The sequence below is a fragment of the Nerophis ophidion genome, linkage group LG28 (genome assembly GCF_033978795.1).
Source record: "Nerophis ophidion isolate RoL-2023_Sa linkage group LG28, RoL_Noph_v1.0, whole genome shotgun sequence".
NCBI lineage: Eukaryota > Metazoa > Chordata > Actinopteri > Syngnathiformes > Syngnathidae > Nerophis > Nerophis ophidion.
Genome location: NC_084638.1, coordinates 1,288,888 through 1,301,383, shown reverse-complemented (window position 1 = coordinate 1,301,383; position 12,496 = coordinate 1,288,888). Strand labels below are relative to the sequence as shown.

Sequence of the window (12,496 nt, the reverse complement as noted above, 5' to 3'; positions counted from 1 at the left end):
GTGAATAACCATGTGTAAAAAGGCATTTCATATGGTCCCCGTTTTGCGTGAATAAGCGTGTGTAAAAGGGCATTTCATAAGGTTTCCGTTTTGCGTGAATAAGCTTGTGTAAAAGGGCATTTCATATGGTCCCCGTTTTGCGTGAATAACCGTGTGTAAAAAGGGCATTCCATATGGCCCCCGTTTTGCGTGAATTAGCATGTATAAAGGGGCATTTCATATGGTCCCCGTTTTGCGTGAATAAGCGTGTGTAAAAGGGCATTTCATAAGGTGCCCGTTTTGCGTGAATAAGCGTGTGTAAAAAGGGCATTTCATATGGTCCCCGTTTTGCGTGAATAAGCGTGTGTAAAAGGGCATTTCATATGGTCACCATTTTTGCGTGAATAAGCGTGTGTAAAAGGGCATTTCATAAGGTTCCCGTTCTGCGTGAATAAGCTTGTGTAAAAGGGCATTTCATTTAGCCCCCATCTTGCGTGAATAGGCGTGTGTAGAAGGGCATTTCATATGGGCCCCATTTTGCGTGAATAAGCGTGTGTAAAAGGGCATTCCATCTGGTCCCCGTTTTGCGTAAATAAGCGTGTGTAAAAGGGCATTTCATAAGGTTCCCGTTCTGCGTGAATAAGCTTGTGTAAAAGGGCATTTCATTTAGCCCCCATCTTGCGTGAATAGGCGTGTGTAGAAGGGCATTGCATATGGGCCCCGTTTTGCGTGAATAAGCGTGTGTAAAAGGGCATTCCATCTGGTCCCCGTTTTGCGTAAATAAGCGTGTGTAAAAGGGCATTTCATAAGGTTCCCGTTCTGCGTGAATAAGCTTGTGTAAAAGGGCATTTCATTTAGCCCCCATCTTGCGTGAATAGGCGTGTGTAGAAGGGCATTGCATATGGGCCCCATTTTGCGTGAATAAGCGTGTGTAAAAGGGCATTCCATCTGGTCCCCGTTTTGCGTAAATAAGCGTGTGTAAAAGGGCATTTCATAAGGTTCCCGTTCTGCGTGAATAAGCTTGTGTAAAAGGGCATTTCATTTAGCCCCCATCTTGCGTGAATAGGCGTGTGTAGAAGGGCATTGCATATGGGCCCCATTTTGCGTGAATAAGCGTGTGTAAAAGGGCATTCCATCTGGTCCCCGTTTTGCGTGAATAAGCGTGTGTAAAAAGGGCATTCCATATGGTCCCCGTTTCGCGTGAATAAGCATGTGTAAAGGGGTATTTCTAAAAGAGCTAGCATGGGAGCTAGAAAACAAAAGGAGCCTAGCATGGAAGCTGGCAAAAACAAAAGGGCCTAGCATGGAAGCTAGCGGGTAGCGCGCAGGACAAACAGAAGTCATTACTTGAAGAATGAAAACAAAACGGGAGCAGGGAACAAAAGACAGTAAGCTAAAAACACATACCGAAATATAGTGAAGTGAAGTGAATTATATTTATATAGCGCTTTTCTCTAGTGACTCAAAGCGCTTTACATAGTGAAACCCAATATCTAAGTTACATTTAAAGCAGTGTGGGTGGCACTGGGAGCAGGTGGGTAAAGTTTCTTGCCCAAGGACACAACGGCAGTGACTAGGATGGCGGAAGCGGGAATGGAACCTGCAACCCTCAAGTTGCTGGCACGACCGCTCTACCAACCGAGCTATGCCGCCCCAATATAGCTTACCGCTACGCTGCAATGACACAACACGAAACGACAATACGGAAGTGACATCGACAATAATCCAGCACAAACTGGATGGGAAGACAGGTTCAAATAGCAGCGGGCTGATTGACACCAGGTGTGGCCAGGTGCCAACAGGCCACAGCTGAGAGGGTACACAGCACTCAGGGATGAAACACATGAAATAGACAAAATAAGAGCACAGAGGAAAAAATGACAAATGCAGAGGAAAAAACTAAAACATAACCAACCTGTCAGGGACGAACCTGACACAATGACCCCAAACACAGGTCAAAAGTGGTAAAGGAACCGAATTTAGAGGTAATCCTCCTCTGTAAAGCACCAGTTCCCTTGGCAACAAAACAGGCCCGGAGCATAATACTACCACCACCATGATTGGCAGTAGGTGTGGTGTTCCTGGGATGAAAGGCCTGAAGGAACAGCTTCTCACTGGCGTCTGCGTGCCGTCACCAGGTGGTGGTGAACGCTCTCATCGGCGCCATCCCCTCCATCATGAACGTGCTGCTGGTGTGTCTCATCTTCTGGCTCATCTTCAGCATCATGGGGGTCAACCTGTTCGCCGGCAAGTTCGGCAAGTGCGTGAACCGGACGGGCTTCATCCACAGCTCCTCGCTGGTCAACAACAAGTCGGACTGCCTGGCCCTGAACGACACGCAGTACTACTGGACCACGGTCAAGGTCAACTTTGACAACGTGGGGCTGGGCTACCTGTCCCTCCTGCAAGTGGTGAGTCCCCCGGGTTCCAAAGTCCGAGGTTCCTACAAGTGCGTCATTGCGCCAATTAATTTTTTTTGGGGACAGGCGACTTTCAAAGGCTGGATGGAGATCATGCACGCAGCTGTTGACTCCAGAGGAGTAAGTAGTAAAAGTTCAAGGGAATTAAGTATGTCAGGTCCTTATATCGTCCGAACCGTTTTTTCAGGTGGAGGAGCAACCCATCAGGGAGGTCAACCTGTACATGTACATTTACTTTGTGGTCTTCATCATATTTGGCTCCTTCTTCACCCTCAACCTCTTCATCGGAGTCATCATCGACAATTTCAATCAGCAGAAAAGAAAGATGAGTATGAGTGAGACTCCCTCTGGTGTTTGGAAGTAGTTGTTGCTGATGCTATAGTTGGGGGGATGTGGGCATTTTCATTCCTTTTTATTTATTTGAAACAATTTTTGTAATTTAAAAAAAAATTGATGCATGTTTGGTACTGACATTAATGAATTGGAAATAATAGTTTTTTATTCATTTGATTTATGTATTTGTTTTCTGTGTTTATTTTCATTTCAAAATAAATAAATAAAACATAATTAAACAAAAATAATATATATTTATTAAATATATGTTTTTGTTTATTTGTGTACTTTTTAGTTTACAATACATAAACAAAAAATGGTGTATATATTTATATATGAATATAGATATACTTCTGTATATATATATATATATATATATATATATATATATATATATATATGCATATGAATGTACTCAAATTAATTAAAAGAAAATAATTGATTTTAATCATTTGATTCATTTATTATTATTATATGTATTATTTTTAGTTCAAAATAAACAAATGGAATATGTATAAAAATGTATGTATGTAAAGGGGATATTATTTATTCATGCTTATGTATTTTTAGTTCAACATATATAAATAAAAAATAAATGAACATAAACATTTGTGTATATATACATATTTTTACACACACACACACACACATATATATATATATATATATATATATATATATATATATATATATATATATATATAGTTATATATATATATATATATATATAGTTATATATTGTATATTCGCATTTATATTTTTACGTGTGTGTGTGTGCGTGTGTGTATTTATTTATATATATATATATATGCAGTAGAAAATGGATGGATGGATGTATGAATAGCTATATATTTGCATATATATTTATTTGTGTGTGTATATGTATATATACATATATATATATATATATACCTATTTACATATACTCTATGTATGTATATGTGTGTGAGTACATATGTACATGTGTATATATGTATATATACATATATGTACATAAATATGTCAATCAATCAATCAATCAATGTTTACTTATATAGTATATGTATATGTGTATATATATATATATATATATATATATGTGTATATATATATATATTTGCCTACATATATATGTATGTAATTATATATGTATGCATGTGTTTGTATATGTATATGTGTGTATATATATATTTGTATATGTGTATTTATGTATATACGCGTGTATATGTATGTATATATGTAGGTTTTTGTGTATATATGTATACATTTAGAAATGTATATTTGTACATATATAAGTATATACATATATACATACATACATACATATACATAAATATATGTGTATATATGTATATGTATATACGTATATATATAATTATATATTTATATATATATGTGTGTGTATGTATATATATATATATATATATATATATGTATATATGTATATATATGTGTGTGTGTGTGTGTGTGTGTGTGTGTGTGTGTGTGTGTGTGTGTGTGTATGTATATACATATATATGTATGTTTGTATGTATGTATGAGGTGCCCTGTCAATTGACATTTTTAATGTGGCTCTTCTTGCAAAATGGAGTCCTATGTACCTGTGCCAGGCTAACCCTTGTATTACCAGTTCTACAACCAATATAGCATGAAAGCACATTCTCTAGCTTTCTGTTATTTTCCTCCCATTTCCAACACTATGGTTGTAATCATATTTTCCTCTTTGCCCTCATAAACGTATTGCTGTATATCTATTACTTGATACTGTATATCCAATGTTCGGAGAAAATAACGTCAGGTATGTTGTGATTATACTTAGGTGGACAGGACATTTTCATGACCGAGGAGCAGAAGAAATATTACAACGCTATGAAGAAGTTAGGAAGTAAAAAGCCGCAAAAGCCAATTCCAAGACCTGGGGTAACACTTCACAATTCAACATTTTTTATTTGTGTGTTTATCATTTTAACGCTCTTACTACTACTGAGTAAGTAAATGCAATCCTTTCCAATACCTATTTATTGGCCCGCTCAGTGCCATATGCCTATTGGAGCTCTCTAAAAATAAACCTACATTTCTGTCTTTTTTTTTCAAGTCTAGATCTGATAATACGCACATTAAAGTACTCAAAATGGGTTTAAGTCTATCTCGGGCGTCTTTATTTTATTTGTGACTAGCTCCGAGGCTGATTTGAGTAACAGATCTGAAAGTAACAGCCGTGGCAGGAGATTCAGCAAATCCATGAAATACAGCTTCATGTTGACACTTAGCAAATAACCCGGATTCAGCCCCCCCCCAAAAAATGTTTTTAATAGATTTTGCAACGTCAACTTCCTGACTTACATTTGTTTCATTATGTTGCTTGTGGGCGTCATTCAGTGGGCGTTTTTAATGGGGACGAGTATCATGTGCCCTCATTCAGGGCTGTAAGAAAGCAGCTGGGCGGCTGCCAATATTTTCGACTCCCATATGCAGCAAAAATAAAAGAATAAAGTCCATTTGACTATCCGCGGTTCTACGTGGAAAACTTTCTTTCGCAAATGTTCTCGGAACTAATACAAAAAAAAAATCATGTTACTCATTTTGTTTGGTTATGAACAGTATGTGCTTGAATGTCAACAAACTAGCTTACTAAACATTAAATATGCTGCCATATAGAAATAAAGAGGTTGCAATACAATTTCTGAATTACAATAAAAGGTAAAATTAGGATTACCTAATGTTTACAGTTGTATTTATCTATAGTTATTATCATAGAACAAATGCCAGGGTAGAATACAAGAATAATAATGCAATATTGTTAAGTAATTATTAATGATAATAATAATAATAATAATAATAATAATAATAATGATAATAATACTAATGATGATGATGATGATGATAATAATAACAATAATAATAATAATATCAATAATAATAATAATAAATAATAATAACAATAATAATGAATAATAATAATAAGCAGTCTGTGGTTGAAATGTTAATTGTGCAAATGTTTACTACCTAAGTCGGCTAAGTCTGGAGCTAAAGTCATTAAAAAAAAGTTTAAGCGCCAAAAATACGACTACAGTGTTGAAGCTGTGTTTTCATTTGCACTTGGGTTTTTTGACAATTAATTTAGAAAAAATAGTATTTATCATTAATTTTGTATGTATTCATTTTAGCACTTCATAATTGCATGTGATTTTGGATTTGTATTATTAGTTTATAGTGAAGTGAATTATATTTATATAGCGCTTTTTCTCTAGTGACTCCAAGCGCTTTACATAGTGAAACCCAATATCTAATTCTTAATTATGTATGTTTTTTAATTTTTATTTTTCACATTTAAAGCAGTGTGGGTGGCACTGGGAGCAGGTGGGTAAAGTGTCTTGCCCAAGGACACAACGGCAGTGACTAGGTTGGCGGAAGCGGGATTCGAACCTGCAACCCTCAAGTTGCTGGCCGGGCCGCTCTACCAACCGAGCTATACCACCCCAATATTTAAAAATAAATTATTTTGCAGTACAGTATATATATACATATATATTTTTTTTTTAAATGAATGCTAAAAACATGTAATATATGTAAAATATATTTAAAAACAAAATGTTGTGTTATGGGTGAATAACTATTTTATTATTATTATTGTTAGTTTATAAATGTCAGCTTTTTCTCATTACATCATATTTGTTGCCGTTTTTCTAACATTGTTACAGTTAATGTTATCATTGTTAAAAAATAAATAAAACTTGAAAAAAAAATCCAGACACGTTCGGTATATTTGCACAAGTATCAGTATCCGTATCGCCGATACCACCCGGATTTACACTTGGTATCCGATCGGAAAGAAAATCAGTGGTATCGCACATTACTCATTTCCAATACCATTATTTAAAGGTATGACAATGCTCCGGGTGTATGGGAACATAAATAAATAAATAAAAAATGTGTTGGTATCGTGATCATTCTGGAAGAGATTGGTATGGTCCGTAAAACTGCTGAACGTGCTGCTTTTCTTCCCGCCCTCCTAGAACATTCTCCAAGCCTTCTTCTTCGACCTGGTCTCCAAACAAGCCTTCGACATCATGATCATGATGCTGATCATCGTCAACATGCTGACCATGATGGTGGAGACGGACGAGCAGTCGGAGCGCAAGGAGTCCATCCTCAACAAGATCAACCTGGTCTTCATCGTCATCTTCACAACGGAATGCCTCATCAAGATCTTCGCCCTGCGCTGCTACTTCTTCACGGTGGCGTGGAACATCTTCGATTTTGTGGTCATCATCCTCTCCATCGTGGGTAGGTAGACCATGTAGCGTGTGTATGCACGCTACAACAGCTTCTTCTCCCGGATTTAAATGTTCATAATAATTAGGGTCCTTGGTGGAGTCCTTTGCCATGGTCCAAGGACTCTATTGAAACTGCTGTGTTTTATTATTATTCCGCACCTACGCGCTGTAATTTGAGCCCCTTAACATGCTTCAAAACTCACCAAATTTGACACACACGTCGGTATAGCAAACTTTCCCAACATATTAAGCAACCAATCCCCCAAAATGAAAATTGCGCTCAGACAAAACTGCATGTAACTTCTGTTAGGAATGTCATAGCGACATGAAACAAAAACTCCTATGTAGGTCTGACTTAGACCCAATTTTCATACACTCACTTCTTTCAGCAAAAATCTACAAGAAGTTGGCAAAAACCCCTTCAAAATAAAATGTTTGCCAAAAATGCCATTTTTGCCTCTTTGCGCTGTAATTTGACCCCTTTTAAAATGCTTCAAAAGTCACCAAACTTGGCGCACACATCAGGACTGGAGAATATTGCAATCTAATGAAAAAAACCAAAACCCAAAACTCAAAATTGCGCTCCAGCGCTATTTTTGAATAAAACACTGAAAAAACTGCTCCTAGGAAGAAAACACAGACAAAACTGCTTGTAACTTCCGGTAAGAATGTCAGAGAGACATGAAAGAAAAACCTCTATGTAGGTCTCGCTTAGACCTACATTTCATAGATTGACAACCCCCTACAAAAATCAACAGGAAGTTTGCAAAAATTTTAAATGCTCCATTGAGACTAAATAATATTGCACACGGCACTCAAAAATATGTCAAAATGTTTTAGTATGACTTTGAAGCCGCACCGCTTGATGGATTGCCGGCCCCTTACGGCTCCCGTAGTCAGAGGTACAAGTATTACTATGGTGTGTGTATAGGATTAGCAGACATATCTGCTGTTTTGATTCACAATGTCAGGTTCAAACACCGATGACATCTATTAAACAGACAAGAAGCAAGGAATTAAACAGAGACATGATTCAATTTGGCTCAATTGAGGAGAAACGCGTAGAACTCTACCCTCGTAAAGTGTCGTCCCATGCTCTGAGGAAAGTATGCACGCCTCGTCTTTTATTTGGACTTTCCCTAATTACATGGCAGCAGCTGTTTCTAAAGGAAGGGGGGTCGTAAATAGCCGTTGCCTTCGGTCATAAAACAGTTCAAAGAAAAGATGCCTGGAGCTTGCGTCAGGTCCTGCTTCCTCTCCGCTATGTGGATATTGGGTCAAGGCAAAATCATCCTGTGGATTACAATAGATCAAAGAAACCGACACCTTCATGTCGCTTCCCATCGTACACAGTGGAGTTTTACAAGCCTTTTGATTGGTAAGATCAAAGACAGCTTTTTTCTGCTCGCCGGAAACTCCTGGAAACACAAAGTTTTGTGATAGCTTAGATACAATTATTCTGACAGACTATATTATGCAAAAGGTCGGTAAGCACAACCAGAGTTATTCCGTACAGGGCGCACTGTTGATGTTTGAGAAAATGAAATGATTTTAAGTGAGCCTTATAGCCCGAAAAACACCGTACTTAAGTGGATGGGAGAATATGCAGGGTTACTCCACCCAAAGTGTGCATCTTTGAAGAAGGTGTGCACTGATCAGTTTTGGGTCGATGGAGAGAAAGCGCAAGAACCTGCTCCTAAGTACATAAGAGAATTGGACTCTTGAGACTAACATTTCTGTGTTTCTTCGCAGGGATCGTTCTTGCTGACATCATCGAGAAGTACTTCGTCTCTCCAACCCTGTTTCGAGTCATCCGCCTGGCAAGGATAGGACGTGTCCTTCGACTCATCCGCGCAGCCAAAGGAATAAGGACTCTACTGTTCGCCTTAATGATGTCCATGCCGGCGCTGTTCAACATCGGACTCCTGCTCTTCCTCGTCATGTTCATCTACGCCATCTTTGGCATGGCGAACTTTGCCTACGTGAAAAAGCAAGACGGACTCGACGACATGTTCAACTTCGAGACCTTTGGGAATAGCATGATCTGCCTTTTCCAGATCAGTACCTCGGCAGGCTGGGACAACCTCCTGAGTCCGATAATGGCCAGCTCCCCGGACGAGTGCGACGTCAATTTTGTCAACACCGGCACAAACACCCGGGGTAACTGTGGCAGCCCCTCCATGGGCATCGCTTTCTTCGTGAGCTACATCATCATCTCCTTCCTCATCGTGGTCAATATGTACATAGCCATCATTCTGGAGAACTTCAGCGTGGCCACGGAGGAGAGCACGGATCCACTGAGCGAGGACGACTTCGAGATGTTCTACGAGGTCTGGGAGAAGTTCGATTCCGAGGCCACGCAGTTCATTGAGTTCTCCGTGCTGTCCAACTTCGCCGACACCCTGTCCGAGCCTCTGCGCATAGCCAAGCCCAACAAGATCAAACTGATCTCCATGGACCTCCCCATGGTCAGTGGGGACAGAATCCACTGCCTGGATATCTTGTTTGCCTTCACAAAGCGGGTCCTGGGAGAGTCCGGCGAGATGGATGCCCTCAAACAACAAATGGAGGAGAAGTTTATGATGACCAACCCCTCCAATATTTCCCACGAGCCCATTACCTCCACGCTGCGACACAAGCTGGAGGAGGTGTCGGCGGTCATCATTCAGAGGTGTTACAGGAGGCACCTGGTCCGCCGGCACATGAAGCAGGCCTCTTACCTTTACAGGCAAATCAACTATGAGACTGAAGTGGACGTGGAGAACGCGCCAGAGACCGAGGGGCTCATAGCATCCATGATTCACCACTACGGTCTAGCGGGGGAGGACTTTCTAGAGACACCAGAGACCACGCTAATGTCCTCGCCTCCTTCTTACGACAGTGTGACCAGGGCAGCCAATGACCTCTCAGAGTTCATCAGGCTAATATCCAGAGACTCCGAACGCGGGGATCCTGGCGAAAGCTTCCAGGAAACCTTTCTTTGAGATCGGAATGCGTGTTTGAAGTCATGGTCAAAGAGATTTACCTTCCAACGAGTGCAATGTTCAACTAAAACACCCATGCGGAACATTAAAACACCCAACCCGATACAACAAAGTAGTACCTCAACTTACGAACTCAAGCGGTTCTGGGACGTAGCTATCTCAAAACACACTGAAATGAAGTCAAATCAATTCAAAACAGCACCATACTAACATTTAACATGCCTTTTAAAAAGGAAAAACTGTATGAAAACAATACAACAGCATGTACCACTCACAACTGCGGTCGATTTTATGGAATAATGAGGTCCGGCGGTGTCTCTTTCCAGCTGATCCTCCGTCAAACTGATGTGTAGTCCTGGTCTTGTCGTCCTCGTCCGGACCGAAGTGCGGCTGGATCAAAAGAGATGAGTGGCCTTGTGGTTAGAGTGTCCGCCCTGAGATCGGTAGGTCCAGAGTTTAAACCCCGGCCCAGTCATACCAAAGACTATAAAAATTGGACCCATTACTCCCCTGCTTGGCACTCAGCATCAAGGGTTGGAATTGGGGGTTAAACCACCAAAACTGATTCCCGAGCGTGGCCACCGCTGCTGCTCACTGCTCCCCTCACCTCCCAGGGGGTGGAACAAGGGGATGGGTCAAATGCAGAGGGTAATTTCACCACACCTAGTGTGCGTGAGACTATCAGTGGTACTTTAACTTTTGATATACTGAACCAAAAGTTGCTTTATTACAAGCGAGTGTCATTATACAGGACTGCAGTTCCTGGAGGAGGTCAAGTCGAAAACGAGGCACTCCTAACTTGGATAAGCCAACAAACCCATCGGTTTTACATTACTCCTCCCTGTCTTTGGGCGTGGGCTAAGTCAGGATAGCACACCCTGACCATAAAAGGAGATGCCGGTGTGTAAAGTGTCTGGAAATTCAACAGATGCCGGTCGTATCTTGGATGTTGACATCAACTTAAACGTGCAGTCTCTTCTCACAGATAGGGCCGTCCCCTTTGCATACCAATGTCCAATTTTATTGCCTTTTCTTTCAGCACTGTCAACACTAATATGTTAATATGTGCCCAAACTGAAATACCTACTTGTTAAACTTGTGGTTTACCTTCTCCAATATGAATATAAACATTCACCATGTGCAAAACATAATATCATTTAATTAATTCACTTCAGCTTTTCAATATTTTCATGGATAAACGTTTGTTGATCGGAAGTTATTTTAACATTTCTCCACTTTAAAAAATAGTGTAATAATAGTATTCATTTTTAGTAGTTTTGGTGTTGTTTTTTTTACTGCCATCATATTGCAGTCTACACATACAGTCGTGGTCAAAAGTTTACGTACACTTCTGCAACTGCCACAACACATTCATTTATCATTATTCAAATATTACAATTACAATATACAGTCCGTCTTGAGTTTCCAATCATTTCTACAACTCTTTTTTTTTTTTGTGCTAGAGTTATTGTAGCACATACTTGTTGGTCACATAAAAAAAACAACTTGACAAAATTGGTACAGTTCAGCTAAATGTGTTGGGTTTTCTGACATGGACTTGTTTCTTCAGCATTGTCCACACGTTTAAGTCAGGACTTTGGGAAGGCCATTCTTAAAACCTTCATTCTAGCCTGATTTAGCCATTCCTTTACCACTTTTGAGGTGTGTTTGGGGGTCATTGTCCTGTTGGAACACCCAACTGCGCCCAAGACCCAACCTCCGGACTGATGATTTTAGGTTTTCCTGAAGAATTTAGAGGTAATCCTCCTTTTTCATTGTCCCATTTACTCTCTGTAAAGCACCGGTTCCATTGGCAGCAAATCAGGCCCGGAGCATAATACTACCACCACCATGTTTGGCGGTAGGAATTGTGTTCCTGGGATTAAGGGACTCGCCTTTTCTCCTCCAAACAGGGTCTTGTGGGCAATTTTTTGTGTCATCTGACCAAAGAACTTTCCTCCAGAAGGTTTTATCTTTGTCCATGGGACGTCAGATGAGAACTTTTGACCACGACTGTATCTCTTATGTATGACTGCCATCTACTGGTCACACTTATTACATATTTTTTTATTCTTTTTTTTTTTTTTTTACATTATTTTTATGCACGGATTACTATTCAAGGATTCTAGTGAATAAATTTACATTCCAAGTCAGAGAATAACTGGAATTTCGCTAACTACCATGATTAAAATTCTGGTATTTCGTTGGGTGTTTTAATGAACGTTTGCGTTGATTTAACACAAATAATCGTACTTGTGCGAACTATTTCACAAATTAGAGCCGTGAGTACCAATAGTTCCTGAATTATGTGCCTGATTTTCACTGTCGTCTGCACAGAATCTCTTTCGACCGATTGCTTGGACTTGCAGGATTCCGCTTTAGGAGGAGCGTTGACGCACCAAGAAGCTCATTTTTGTAGTTAAATAATGCACAAAAGTAGCGGCTGTACAGGTAAAAACTTATTTTTACGACTTTTCTAATGTATGTTTATATGTATTTATAACGAGAGACTATTTTAAAGGGC

At 39.6% G+C, this 12,496-nt stretch overlaps 1 protein-coding gene across 3 annotated transcripts in view; it reads left to right on the top strand.

Annotated features, from left to right (window-relative positions):
- The window catches only part of LOC133545012 (sodium channel protein type 4 subunit alpha B-like), a 132,916-nt gene that overhangs the window by 119,149 nt on the left and 1,271 nt on the right, over nucleotides 1-12,496 (top strand). For all 3 annotated transcript variants that reach the window (XR_009804707.1, XM_061890298.1, XM_061890297.1), the window contains 6 exons: nucleotides 2,118-2,390; nucleotides 2,466-2,519; nucleotides 2,587-2,724; nucleotides 4,527-4,631; nucleotides 6,728-6,998; nucleotides 8,741-12,496. The exon at nucleotides 8,741-12,496 is cut by the window's right edge. Coding sequence is in view for 2 of the 3 variants with exons in the window: in XM_061890298.1 (XP_061746282.1) it covers nucleotides 2,118-2,390; nucleotides 2,466-2,519; nucleotides 2,587-2,724; nucleotides 4,527-4,631; nucleotides 6,728-6,998; nucleotides 8,741-9,972 (2,073 nt within the window). In the remaining variant the exon portion in view is untranslated. The remainder of the gene's footprint in view (nucleotides 1-2,117; nucleotides 2,391-2,465; nucleotides 2,520-2,586; nucleotides 2,725-4,526; nucleotides 4,632-6,727; nucleotides 6,999-8,740) is intronic.